The sequence below is a fragment of the Epinephelus fuscoguttatus genome, linkage group LG20 (assembly GCF_011397635.1).
Source record: "Epinephelus fuscoguttatus linkage group LG20, E.fuscoguttatus.final_Chr_v1".
NCBI classification, from domain to species: Eukaryota; Metazoa; Chordata; class Actinopteri; order Perciformes; family Serranidae; genus Epinephelus; species Epinephelus fuscoguttatus.
This window is the reverse complement of record NC_064771.1, coordinates 15,395,544-15,408,952: the sequence shown is the minus strand read 5'-3', so window position 1 is coordinate 15,408,952 and position 13,409 is coordinate 15,395,544. Positions and strand designations below refer to the sequence as shown.

Here is a 13,409-nt window from a genome sequence, read left to right as displayed (position 1 = left end):
GGAAATAGCTCAGAAATGCGAAAAAAATCGATTGATATCCGATTAAAAATTAGACTGATAACAGGAATCTCTTAGTGTTGTCTCTGTTTAGAGCTCCTGGTTCACTGCAGCATGCATGGACTTCTTTCGGTTTCAAACATGAGGCTAGCCTATTTAACTATCAAAAGCAAAAGTACTCAAGAGACCAAGAGACTGTTCTTTACTTATCAGAAGGAGGGGGGTGGCTAAACTGTGACTTAAATTTTTTTGTTAATTTTGACCATCCCTGAAGCTACAAATATTTTTTAACATGAGCCTCTCTGAGTGACTGAGTCATGAAAATGTCTGACCCTCCCTCAACCATAAATTAGTTATTAGATTTTTGATTTAAAAAGCCTCGGTTTTTCATTCATTTCATTCTGGTTAGTTTGTGCAAACCATTCATTTTTGGCCAAAGTTTAGATGAGGTGTAGACTGAAGTGATTTTGATGAAATATCACCGTTTTAAACTCAGATTTGGTTCCATATTTTTTTTTTCCTGACTGAAGCCTTAATTGCACATGATGTGTCCAAGGACTGTCGGAAATTTGAAAATCCACAGATACCTGTTTTTGTAAGTTCTGACTATAATAAATGATTTAATTTTAGCAACTTATGAAGAAAATATGCCTTCTGTGCATGTTTTCCTTAAAAGTCTGGGGTAGAATAAATACAACAATTTAAATGTATATGCCCCTGCCCTAAGCCAAAAATAAAAATCACAAGTCCATTCCCAGTGTTAAAAAATTATTTGACATGCATCCCCTCTTTTGCACCACCCATCCCTCAGAAGTAATGAACAGTCCCTCAGCAGAAATATTGCCCCAGAAAAGACAGTAAGAATTTGAAAAGTTTGAGCATTGTCCAGCAGAGTTTAGAAGCCAAGAATGGCTTATGAAGATACTTCACATATTAAATAACAATAATCATACATTAAAAACAAAAAGCAGTAATACAAATAGATAATAGTAATAGAAATTACCAACAACAAAAAATGTATTTACAAGATGAGATGCATCACAAATGAATCAGTTAAGTGTTATGAGTCTTCATAACATGTTTTTTGAATAATGATAATGTAGATATTGATAACTGTTATTATATATATATATATATATATATATATATATATATATATATATATATATATATAAAATACAAGTACCTCACAAAATTGAATCAAGCACAGTAACTGTTCCACCAGCACATATGGAATATGAGACAGTGAGCCCCAGGGCTCAGACATGCAAAAGTCTGCATCACCTCTCATACATAGGAGCAAAACAGACAGACTTTGTGATTTGTCTTTGTAGTTATTATGCATCTTTTTGTAGTTTTCTTCCTTGGTGGTAACTTTGTGTATCCTTTTGGTACTTTTGCATCTATGCGTAGTTGTTGTGTGTCATTTTGAGGTAATTTTGTGTCCTTTCTGGTTATTTTGTGTCTCTTTGCAGTTCTTTAGCATCTTTTTCTGTCCCTTTGTGTTCATTCTGAGTCTTGGTATGTGTTAATTTGAGTTACATTTTGCAGGTGAAGGCCAGAGGGGACACTCTGGGCCCCTCAGCCAGTAACCGGTAGGCCTGTTCAGTAATTCACAAGGGACAAGGGCCTACATATGTTGTCCCAAGCCTATTTGTTGTGTGTAGCCTAATAAATACATTACATTTTAGGGAATGTTTCAATATTCAGCACCTGTATTTGGGTTTAATCATTGAAGCTATGTAAACACAATAAATAAATGAAAAAAATAAAAGTTAAAACAAACAAATAAATTATACTTTTTATTATAATACATTTTTTTAAAAAGCCAAATAAGACTAAGTTAGCTTTATGCCGCTGCTGCACATCTCTCCCTGGCTCGTTGATGTGTCGCTGCACAGTCAGACAAAAAGCTTGATACATCTTTCATCCAATGAAATCATCAAAACAATTCCTCGTGACAAGACTGAAAGTATAATTGGCCAATCAACCATATTTCACCTAAATAGGCGGTTCTTAATTGATTGACAGCTCTTATGTCAAATCACTTAGAAGCTCTAAACAGCTCCACCAATAGAACACCAGGAAGGAGGATTTGACACGTTGCCGCCAGCCAATCAGGACGCACCTCACAATGACGCATCCACCCATCAGCTGTTTTTGTTTTGCTGTGTGAATACTGGAAGTTAATAACATAATAACAACAGTGTCTGTCGACTGACTGAAGCGAAACGGCTCGTGAAGGAGGTGAAATCGTTTCTATTTGACCCTGGTCAGATTTTGGGACAGTGCACGCGCTGTGTGATGTGTGCCATCTGAGCCAGCCTGCCCGGATATTCCTCTCCCCGAAGAGTGCGAGCGTGGCGCTTGGAGTCGGGGGGCAGAGGAGGGGAAGCGGGTTCCGGCGGGGATCGACCCGAGCCCAAGGCCTCCGACCTCGGCCAGCGAGAGGAGAAGGAATTCGGCGGCTCGGATGGAGTCCCAGGAGTCCCAGGACGTGCCGGACGGCCCCGCCGTGCACCGAGCCTTCATCTGTGCCTCGTTTAACCAGGACACCACGTAAGCGACCTGCGGGCTGGGCCCAGCTTGAACTCAATCTCCTTGATGCACCTGACTGTTGCATAATTATTTACAGTAGTATATGTTTTATTTTCATGCCACTTAATAATAATAGCGCGAACAATTAGGCAGATGCGTGTGTGTGTGTGCGCGCGTCCAAAATGACACTACTGTATCCCTCATTAAAACTTACAGATAAGTCCCCAGCAGCTGAAAGTGAAGTAGGCCACTGTGTTAATCTTCATGGCTTGTTGCACATTAAACCAAACACTTACTAACCAAACCTATCGCTGTTGTGTAATAAGACCCAGCTTTACGTAATTAATTGAAAACCGGACTATTATACCATATTACACACTAATAAATAACTGTAAGAGCAAATGTGGTATTTTTCTAAGGTTATAGCAGTATTGTTGAAAGTAGCTTTACAGTCAGTGCCACTTTTTTCCTCTAACATCTGTGCTCCAAGTGTCCACCGTCCCATGCTCAGGGGTTATTACCTATAACAGACACATCCAGCAGAACACAGGTGTGTCACCTTACACAAACATCTGCTTTGGCTCTGATTGTAAAACTAACCAGGTGGCCAAACAGCCAGCTAACTTCAGCCATGATAAGATAAGGCAAGCTTCCCCGAGAGGAAATTAACAGATTTCAAAAGGCAGCTGCGTTATGGCTCTGCTGTCTAAACAAGATAAGATAGTCTGGAAGACATCATGTCATATAGGCTGCCATCCTTGGGTGAGGTAACGCCTGAATCTGATCCAGTGGCTGCCTCTTGTCAGTTATGAACATACTGTATGTTGGTCTCATGCCACCTGAACAGTGTGGCCAGTGATGGTTCAGTTATCAGTAGTACTGTAAAGAAGTTCTCTGAGCTCATTCAAGTGTATGATGTAAAAACGTGTGATCACACTGAGCCTGTACTGTTTCCTTGATGGAAACTAACAGTCGTAGACACAGTGGTATACACATAGATTTTACCCTGTTTTGTGCAGAACTATACGAGTGATTGCTCGTGTGTGTGCTTGGATAATCTCATTCTTTTCAATAGTGAGCTATTCCTTTTAACCAAATCCATTTACTAATCTGTACTAGTAATACCAAACAAATAGAAAATGTTTTGTGGGATTATTTTACTGCAAGCAAGTAGTTGCCTTTGTGTATCAAAATGTTGACAACAAATTGTGTGTGTCGTTTGTGTGACAGCAAATATAACTCATCGAATCACTTATTTTAATCATTGTAACTGAAAACTGTAATGTGTTATCATTGGGCCCCCTGGCCTTCACCTGCAAATTGGCACTAAAATTAACAGTTAGTGGCCAGGAAGAGACTCAAAATCACAAAAAAGAGACACAAAAAGACCACAAAGAGACACAAAACAACCACAAAGAGATGCTTAACAACCACAAAGACATGCAAAACAACCACAAAGAGAGGCAAAATGACCTCAAAGAGACATGAAACGCCTACAAAGGGACACAAATAGACCACAAAGAGATGCAAAACAACTACTAAGAAATGCTAAAGAACTGCATAGAGACACAAAATGACCTTAAAGAGACATAAAACGACTACAGAGAGACACAAAACAACCACAAAGAGAGGCAAAATGACCTCAAAGAGACATACAGCGACTACAAAGAGACACAAATAGACCGCAAAGAGATGCAAAACAACCACTAAGAGATGCTAAAGAACTGCAAAGAGACACAAAATGACTAAAAAGAGAAACAAAACCACTAATAAATGCACATCGACTAAAAAGAGACACAAAACAACAACAAAAAAAGGGAAAAATACCACAAAGTCTGTGTGTCTTGCTCCTAATTAGGTAGGATAGTTAGGCTTTTTGCATGTCTGTGCCCAGGAGCCCATCGTCTCACAATCTGCTGACGAGTGTTACTAGGGTGTTTTTCCTCTTATAACAATGGTGTCTGTGGCTGTAAGGCTGTTTGTGTTCCTATTGTAGTTCTCTGTCAGTGGGCACCAAGACCGGCTACCGGCTCTTCTCAGTCACTGCTGTGGACAAACTGGACTGCATCCACGAGGGAGGTAAGATGGACGCCGTACTTTACTGTTTGCAGTAGTCTTAAAGAGTTAAAATTACAGGAAGTGTATATCATGTCACATGACAGCATGCATGTACAGAAAGTACACTGTGAACCAGCAGCATCTCCTCCCTGTGGTGACATCACTGCAGAGTGATGGAAGTCCACACAGTATTATTTGAGCTGTGGTCAGGTTCACCTTGGTCGTACAACGGCTCAGACAGGCCACAACATGTTTACTCTGCTGCACACAGAGGGTAAACACAGGAGCGCTCAATTTTCTAATCCTCAATACCAACAACGAAAAAGAAAGTTTGGAGGCGGTTTGAGGAAGTTTGAGCTCTCTGTGTCTGGGGACTGACAGTTTCTCTTAAAGGGACAGTTTACACCAACATCAAAAATACATTATTCTTTTCTTTAACCTGTAGTTCTGTTTATCAGTCTAGATTGTTTTGGTGTGAGTTGCTGAGTTCTGAGACGTCTGCCTTCTTTCAAATATAATGGAACTCGGTGGCACTCTGCTTGTGGTGCTCCAAGCACCAAAAATACATTCAAAAACTCAACAGCAATGTCTCTTTCCAGAAGTCATGACCCAATTACTCAAGATAATCCACAAACCTTGTCGTGAGCAGTTTCATGTAGGAGCTATTTTTAGGCTACCGAAGTACACCCATCATATGTATCACCGCACAGCGTGCATCAACTCATGAACGACAGGCTCATGCTTGTGACAGCAAGAAATGTAAACATTTATGGCATCTTCGTCTGTGGAGCTGTAACATTAGCTAGCTCAGTGGTGCTAGGTGAGCTAGCAGTAGATGCACACTTCCTTCTGCGCAGTGAGGTGCAGTAAATTGTGTAGGTCTTGACAAGAAAATATGTAATATTTGCCTTTATTGCACCAGTGATACGAGCTTACATTGCTTTCTGAGTTAAAGTATTGCAATCCAAGGTCTTCCTGTTGCCCCTCTCCCAGTAGAGTGTCCAGACGTATATATAGTGGAGAGACTGTTCTCCAGCAGCCTGGTGGTGGTGGTCAGTCTGTCCATGCCACGGCGAATGAACGTCTACCATTTCAAGAAAGGCACCGAGATCTGTAACTACAGCTACTCCAACAACATCCTCTCCGTCAGGCTCAACAGACAGGTAAGGACAGGAAGTAGATCTTTCTGTAGCTGTGATGTTTTTGTTATGGCGATCTCTCTTCAACTGTGGCTGTCACTTTGTCACTGTGTCACTGTTACGTCAGCGGCTGGTGGTGTGCCTGGAGGAGTCGATCTACATCCACAATATCAAAGACATGAAGCTACTTAAGACCCTGCTCAACACACCCACCAACCCCACAGGTACGCTCAAGCTGTTGTACAGACATCTTGAAATAGACCTTAAATCTTGTGAAGTACTTCACTTTAAAGTCATGTTGTGTAACTTTTGCTACATAGAGGCCACAAGTGACACTTACAGGACAATGATGACAGCTGTTAGGGTTATTTTCATTAGCAGTTTCTCTGCCCATTATGCCCCAAAGCCCAGGGCGACTTCTTCAAATGGCATGTTTTAAGAAAAGCAAAGAAGCCATCTTTTAAAAAAATCAATCATGCAAACGTTTGTTTTGTTTTTTTATTTAAAAATTTGCTTTAACAGTTATTCGATTATAAAAACAGTTGCCAATTAATTTTCTGTTCATCAACTAATCGAGTAATTGACTAATCATCGTAGTTCTGAATGCTATCGCACATAGTACAACCAGAGAGGAGACATAAAGCCAACAAACTGACTCAGTAATGTTGGTTGTAGAACAAGTTTGTAAAACTAACCAGGTGGCCAAACAGTCAGCTAACTTCAGCCATGATAAGATAGATGCCTTTATTAGCCCACAGAAGCTACTGGTCATACCCAAAAAAGAAAGGCTATAGAAGCCAAACCATCGTCGGTAAAGAAATGAGCAAGAGTGCATTTTATTGCTTATAAGCTCAGTGTCCATTATAAAGATGAAGAATATGTTATTTTGTTTTCCAGGATGTACATAGCACTGCTTTAAAGCTACTTCCCTACAGAAACACTTTAGTCTTGCATTATAAGTAGATGCTCAAAATGAAATACAATACTTACAATGGATTAGCCTGGAAATCCAGACCCAAATCTAGAAAGATTTAGTGTCTGGCTATGAGTAATGCAAATGGCCCAACTCGAGGGGCGGCACCAAGCATGCATTTGAAAATATCACTGCAATTGGATAACACTACGACCAATCAGAACAATACATGGGGTGATGTATCCAGAGTGCTACCAGCGGAGCTAACTGGTAGATTAGACTCTTGCCGTATCTGGTCGGTAAAACAGCAAAAACGTCCTTCTTGCAAAGGAAAGATTCAAGCGCCGTCTTCAGTTTCTCTTTTAGAGAAAAAGCCAAGTCTAACTCATTCACTGTAACAGCCAGAGCCGTTTCAAACAACTGGTGTTCATCCGTAGCCATCTTGCAGTGTTTACTGACTGATTCCGGACTTCGTCATCGCAGAGCTGTCGTCATCTGTTTAGCTCGCCTCTGGCCCGCCTATATCAGATACACCGATGTGATTGGTGCAGCTCGGCTCCAAGGGCATGGGTAATGAGCATCATTACTGATTGTCAGAGTGACTCGCTGAGCAAATTCAAATTGTGCTTTAGAGAGAACTCTGGATTTCCAGGGTAACAATAGATCCAGACAGACAACGCATATGTAGCTCTACAGTAAGGCAACGGGAGATCAGTCCAGTAGGTGTGTTGAAGAAAAAAGAGAGAGGAAACTGCCTATAAACCATCTTCTGTACTCCCTTGTAGGTCTCTGCGCTCTTTCCGTCAACCACAGTAACTCATACCTGGCGTACCCGGGCAGTGCCACCATTGGAGAGATCACTGTCTACGATGCCAACAACCTGGTGAGAGGAAATACAAATGTTTTCAGCTTTAACTATTATTATGAAGTAAGTGTTGATTGCTCTAAGTCATGGCTATAGAAGTATGAGGCCATTTGCAGTTTGATTGGTTACCTGTAAGCCTCATTTTCACGTCGCAATTCTGTCTGCCACTGGGTAGGATCTCCTGGGAAAGTACAGCCTTAATTTACAGCACAAGGGAAGAGCGTCAACCATCGCGCATCCAAAACTGGAAGAGCTTTTGTCTTTTCCCAGTAGCTATCTATAGCTTTCCCCAGTTACCAAAGAGTATTAGTGTACGGTAAATTCTTTACAGTTACTATCCTCAGTAGTGGAGATAGTAGATGGTGAAACAACAGAAGTAACTGTGGAAACTGTGGTAGCTGCTAGGCTCTAAGGACAACGGTTCCAGTTGTCTTTGCGACAGTGGTGGCGGGGTAACAGAGGGCAAAAATGGAGCTGTTATCATATCTCTTGAAAACCCCATGAGGGCAAGCAGCTCAGTTTTGCTGCCGATGTCATTAGACATATATTTGCCCCCTTTAGAGCACCTTGACGTTGATCCAAGCCCATGACAGCCCCCTGGCGGCCCTCACCTTCAACGCCTCTGGGTCCAAACTGGCCAGCGCTTCAGAGAAGGTAAGGATTCCTTCTTTTTTTTTTTTTTTTTTACCCCTCTTTCTGTTTTATTGCCCTCCAACTTCTGTGTGACCACTTCCTCCTCTACAGGGCACTGTCATCAGAGTCTTCAGTGTTCCCGAAGGACAGAGACTGTTTGAATTCCGCCGAGGGATGAAGAGGTTAGCGCTTATATTTTCATGTGGTTTTAAAAAAAAAAGCATTAACAAGTAAATTGTGGAGGAGATGATTCATGGTGGAGATTAAACAAAAGGCTTGTGACAGGATGGTCAGCAGTTTAAATGACCCTTCTGTTACTCAGCAGTTAGCTGAGTAAGACAGTGGAAGTGGTTGTGGTTGCACTGTGTCAATGAGTGAGTATCAGTGATTAAGACTACAGCAATCTGAGCAGTTTAATGGTGGAAACATGAGACTGAGCACACTGTAGAGGCACACAAACACATATACACACTCACATGCATATACACTCAGTGATCAGGTTTAATCTAAAAGTGGTGTTAAATTTGGCTTACATACGGCCTAGTTATTTAAAAAATATCAATTATGTGCATGTATTTTTTCAATAAACATGTTCATTTAACCATAAGAGTGCTGTCCTCTTCTCTCCTCCGTGTCTGTCAGATATGTTAGCATCAGTTCATTGTCCTTCAGCGCAGATGCCCAGTTCCTGTGTGCCTCCAGCAACACTGAGACGGTCCATATCTTTAAACTGGAGCAGCACAGCCCTAGGTAAACACACACTAACATACACATACTTAAGTTCATCCAGATCAAAATAAACCCTGTTATTTGCTGACCTTTTTTAAACTCTGGTAAAATGTTGTCCTCTTGAACATTACTTTACAATAGTGATAGTGATTTCTGTGTATTAGAGGTCTGCTTCCAGTGCATTGTCCTTCCCTGACCCTTGCATGGTTCAGAAAAGGACAGTGCATGGAATGAGCAGCACCCTCTGCTGTATTTCTGATGTAAAGCATCCAGGAGTGTGCCTGTGAAATTCAACTAAGAGGCTTACTATAGATAATGTAGTTTTATAGAAGTCTCCAGCAATGATTAGTTTATTTTATTTACTTTAACTTCCTTGCAGTCAAGACGAAGAGTCTCCCACATGGTCTGCATATGTGGGCAAAATGTTCACAGCAGCCAGCACCTACCTGCCCGCTCAAGTGTCCGACATGATGCATCAGGACAGGGCCTTCGCCACGGTTCGGCTCAACATGTTCGGCCTGAAGAACATCTGCGCCCTGGCTACGTAAGGCAGAGCTAGATAAGAGAGGGGTGTTTTATACAAGAGGTGTATTTATGTGTAGGTTTGTTCATGTCTCCTGTGTGTTTTGTTCGTCAGGATTCAGAAGCTCCCTCGCCTGCTGGTGGCGTCCTCAGACGGGTTTCTCTACATTTATAATGTGGATCCACAGGATGGAGGCGAGTGTGTCCTGGTCCAGAAACACAGGTGTGTATGTCTTAGTGTGGTAGTATGGTTATTGGAACGCACAGATTTGTTTTCTGCTTGTTTTATCAGAAAGATTTGGGTGCTGCAATGTTGTTGAGTCTTTGTCTGCTCTGTCTGCACAGGCTGTTTGACTCCAGCGAGGAGCAGGTGGAAGAAAAGGAAGAGGAGAATCAAGAGGATGTTTCTCCCCAACCAGCCAGCCAATCGTACGCTGCCACAGTGGCTCTCCCTTCAACCCCGCCCTCCTCTACCACTCTCATGGGTACAGTATTCCTGAACATACACTTAAAAAAACCTCTCCAAGATTCAACACTGGCCTGTCTTACTGGATACTTAAATTACTCCTTAAACCCTACTGTGCACTACATCATCTATATGTGTTATGTTTTAACCACTGCTTCCACTGTTGTTAGGCAAATTCTTAAACCTGCTTTTGTAATAGCAACTAGTTGTCACTTGAGGTTGGATTGTAGATTTAGGGGCTGGAAGTTGACGACAATGTTAAAAAAATGTCTTCATTCACACTTAATTGAAGATTATTAAAACTGTAAAGCACCTATAAAGTGAGTTTTGCAACTCTAGTCTAAGATGGCATTTCAGCTCTGACAGCAGTACACTATGGTATATCCATTCCAAAGCATATGGAGAGAAAAGTCAGCATGTAAGCGGCTACAAAATCCTCTCCTCTTTCCCTCTCTTCCCAGGTTACTCTGAGGATGGTGGAGCCCAGAAGGGTGAGGTCATCCCAGAACACGAGTTCGCTGAGGGCCCTGTCTGCCTGGATGACGAGAACGAGTTCCCTCCAGTCGGCAACCAGAGTAACTGACCAAACCCTCCCTTCCCGTGAAACAACCGTCCCTGCATAACACTCAGACTGGTTCAAGCAGGGAAGGTGGACAAAAATACTCGTGTTGAAACATTGTGGCACCCCCCACCCCCCCTCCCATGTGTACCCCTGCTGGCCTAGGGTCAAATCTTACCAGAATGTTACTTCCTGGTGTTCCTGTATTCTGCGTTCCTCTCACTTTTTGTAAGGAATAAAGATTAAAAAAAAAAAAAAAGAAAAAAAGAGTGGACGGTCCACTCATCATTTAAAAACATTCACATCATGTTAGACACACTCAAAGACTGTCTGAGAGTCCCACTGTTAAAGATCCCCTCCACTCAAAAATGTGTTTTCGTCTGTTTATGTCCCCTAAAATGTCTGACCTTGACGATACTGACTTGAATCTGTCCAGTTTGTTACTAGAGAGGTGTTTTCACATTCCTCTACTGAAGGGGGCGATATCTGTGCACTTCCCTAAAATTCAAACGTACACAAGCCAGCTTAGGTACTTCACTAATACAAAAGCCAATCTCTGACTAATACAGCAAACACATATCGACGAGGGGATGAGACAGTGGCAAAGAAAGAGCGAACTTATTACCTGTAAAATAAAATCTCAGCCAGACGGAATATATCTTAATGCAAACTTTGATGAGACATCTGATGTATAATTACATAATAACAATGTGAACACACTGTTAACATTGTAACAGATTTTATTGTATGTTTCGCAACCACTAACGCTGTGTCAGCCACTGCCAGTTAGCCTACAAGCTAACAAACAACATGAACCAATAAAAGATGCTAACTACACTTACCATTCTGAGACATCTGCTAGTCGTAGATTTTGGTGCACAACAGACTCCTCGTCTGAGTCTGGATATGACTGAGACTTAAACACGTATGGCTGAATCTCTTTGATGTTTTATTTAACCCTAACGGTAGCCATCTTGATGCTTTTGATGCTCTGTCATTGGTCAATTTAGCACAAGCAGCAATCTTGGACCCCATCAGCTATCGCTTGATAATGGTAAAGTCTCTGCTGTAACGGGTTCATGGGAGAAGTTATACATCTATTTATTTTAACCCAAACGACGATTTCTTTCCCTAACCTTAACCAAGAAATCTGTCCCTGACAAAAAGCCCTAAAGACAAGTGTCTCGCAACAGCTTGTAATGGCCAATATTTCGGGAGATACGGTGTGGCTAGCGGATATCCAGGCCAAGTGTTGCTTACGGTTCAATTAGCAACTTGAGACAGGTCCAGACAACATTTCAGCTAATGTTTATAAGGAGATATCTGTATATAAATGCAGGTAAAGTAGGAAAAAGCTAGCTGGTGGGATCCAATACAAAAATCTTGTACCATTGCCCACAGATTCTTTATACATATGCAGATATCCAGGGTGCGTTCAGCCCCGAAAACATATAGTAAAAAGCTTATTTCGATGGAAACAGTGGTGCGTTGAACACCCTGTTGTGTACGATGTGTTATGCAAATGCACTGCCTTTTTAATACAGTAGGGTTTATATACATGTCGCTGCTGACTGGGTAACTTCTCAGAAAAAAACGTACCTTAAGGCCTGTGGCACAACATTCAACCTGAAAACCATTGCAAACTGAATGTGCCAGTTTATACAGATTGGAGAAGGAGCAGATGTGCCTCCGTCACCATTTCTGTTTTTTCCCTCCTTTTTTTATGTGGAAAAAACATGTTAAACGAAATATTAATCATAGTGTAATTTTTTAAACATACTTTAAAACGTGTCTGGAGGGGGGGCTTTAACTCCCATAATACGCCATTATCAACAGTGTTAAACGTCTTTTTAAAACCATGAAACTCTGACAACACAATGATGTTATTGTTGCACAATATCATGGTAGCAATCAGATGAACATGTGATTGATCTGGCAGCGTATTGGTGAGCAGACTTGAATATGCCAAGGTAGTAGAGGAGATGAGAAGCGGACCTGGCCTGCAGCTGATGTAGAATAACCAGGGGCCAGATTCACAAAAATGCTCTTGAGATGTCACCTGAAAGGTAACTTTAACAGCTTCTAAACAAGCCAAGCTCAATCAGACAATAATATAAATTTAATATAAAATTAATCATCTCTTTTAAGATTGAAGAAAATGTATCATAAGGGCATTTCTGTCAGTCAGGCCTCAGGAATCTGGGAGCTAATCAATGGGCATTAAATGTGTCACACCTCAGTAAAGACGAGCAGGAGTTCACTCAAGAAGGAATAGATGTTGTAAGCGCGATACACTATTTAAATCATGATACATGCAGTGAGTATTATATGACTTGCAGATGCAGCTGTCATACTAATTATGGTAGGGATAGACGAGACTAAACACCTGCGGAAGTCACAAATGTAACCTGATAATACATGTGGAGGAGTCGGCTCTGTGGAGGAGGAACAGTAAACAGCTAACTGTGAACAAGCTTTTATGGTGAAGCTGTGTACGACAACGTTATAGGTCATTGAATTTCAGTGATATCCTGAAGACCTTTTATTTACTACGTGATGCTGAATTCATGTTAACATGCAAGTCATAGTCATTTTTACTTTGATGTATTAATTATTCTTTTGCAAAAAAATGTTTTAAGTATTACACATCAACGCATAGACTTACCGTGCGTAAATACATATTGAGGATTTTTACTGTGTGTATAATGTATATATATATAACATTTATATATAGTACTGTTGTAATAAGTAACATGGTAATACCATTTGATTTGCCAAAAGGTGGCACTGTTAGGACACCCTTACGCTGCATTGAGTTGTTCAGTACTGGACATTTACACCAGAGACTCATTAAAGCTGAGAAGTGATTCAAACTCTGCATATTGTAGTTTTGATTTTAAAGAGCTTAATTTCAGTTGCTTATGTTTGAATCCTGTAATTTAACTTTGGTGTTTTTCAACCTAGATCTTATTGTCCCATGTTTTTGTGTT

General features: G+C 41.1%; 1 protein-coding gene across 2 annotated transcripts; it reads left to right on the top strand.

Moving 5' to 3' along the window:
* Positions 1-2,129: 2,129 nt before the first annotated feature.
* LOC125880735 (WD repeat domain phosphoinositide-interacting protein 1-like) lies at positions 2,130-13,292 on the top strand. Of its 2 annotated transcripts, none has more exons than XM_049563451.1 (12): positions 2,130-2,556; positions 4,532-4,614; positions 5,590-5,756; positions 5,860-5,956; positions 7,431-7,528; positions 8,072-8,164; positions 8,255-8,325; positions 8,786-8,893; positions 9,252-9,416; positions 9,510-9,617; positions 9,740-9,879; positions 10,322-13,292. In XM_049563451.1, the coding sequence occupies exons 1-12, from the start codon at positions 2,471-2,473 to the stop codon at positions 10,441-10,443; spliced, it is 1,338 nt and encodes a 445-aa protein (XP_049419408.1). In that variant the 5' UTR covers positions 2,130-2,470; the 3' UTR covers positions 10,444-13,292. The 2 variants fall into 2 exon arrangements, with proteins under 2 accessions (XP_049419408.1, XP_049419407.1); XM_049563450.1 differs by having other exon boundaries at positions 5,587-5,756.
* The last annotated feature ends 117 nt before the right edge of the window (positions 13,293-13,409 follow it).

Excerpts from the sequence above, each read along its gene's own strand:
- LOC125880735 (XM_049563450.1), top strand. The coding sequence starts at position 2,471 with ATGGAGTCCCAGGAGTCCCAGGACGTGCCGGACGGCCCCGCCGTGCAC. Across the intron at positions 5,757-5,859 it reads CCGTCAGGCTCAACAGACAG|CGGCTGGTGGTGTGCCTGGA; the intron begins GTAAGGACAGGA and ends CTGTTACGTCAG. Across the intron at positions 7,529-8,071 it reads TCTACGATGCCAACAACCTG|AGCACCTTGACGTTGATCCA; the intron begins GTGAGAGGAAAT and ends TGCCCCCTTTAG.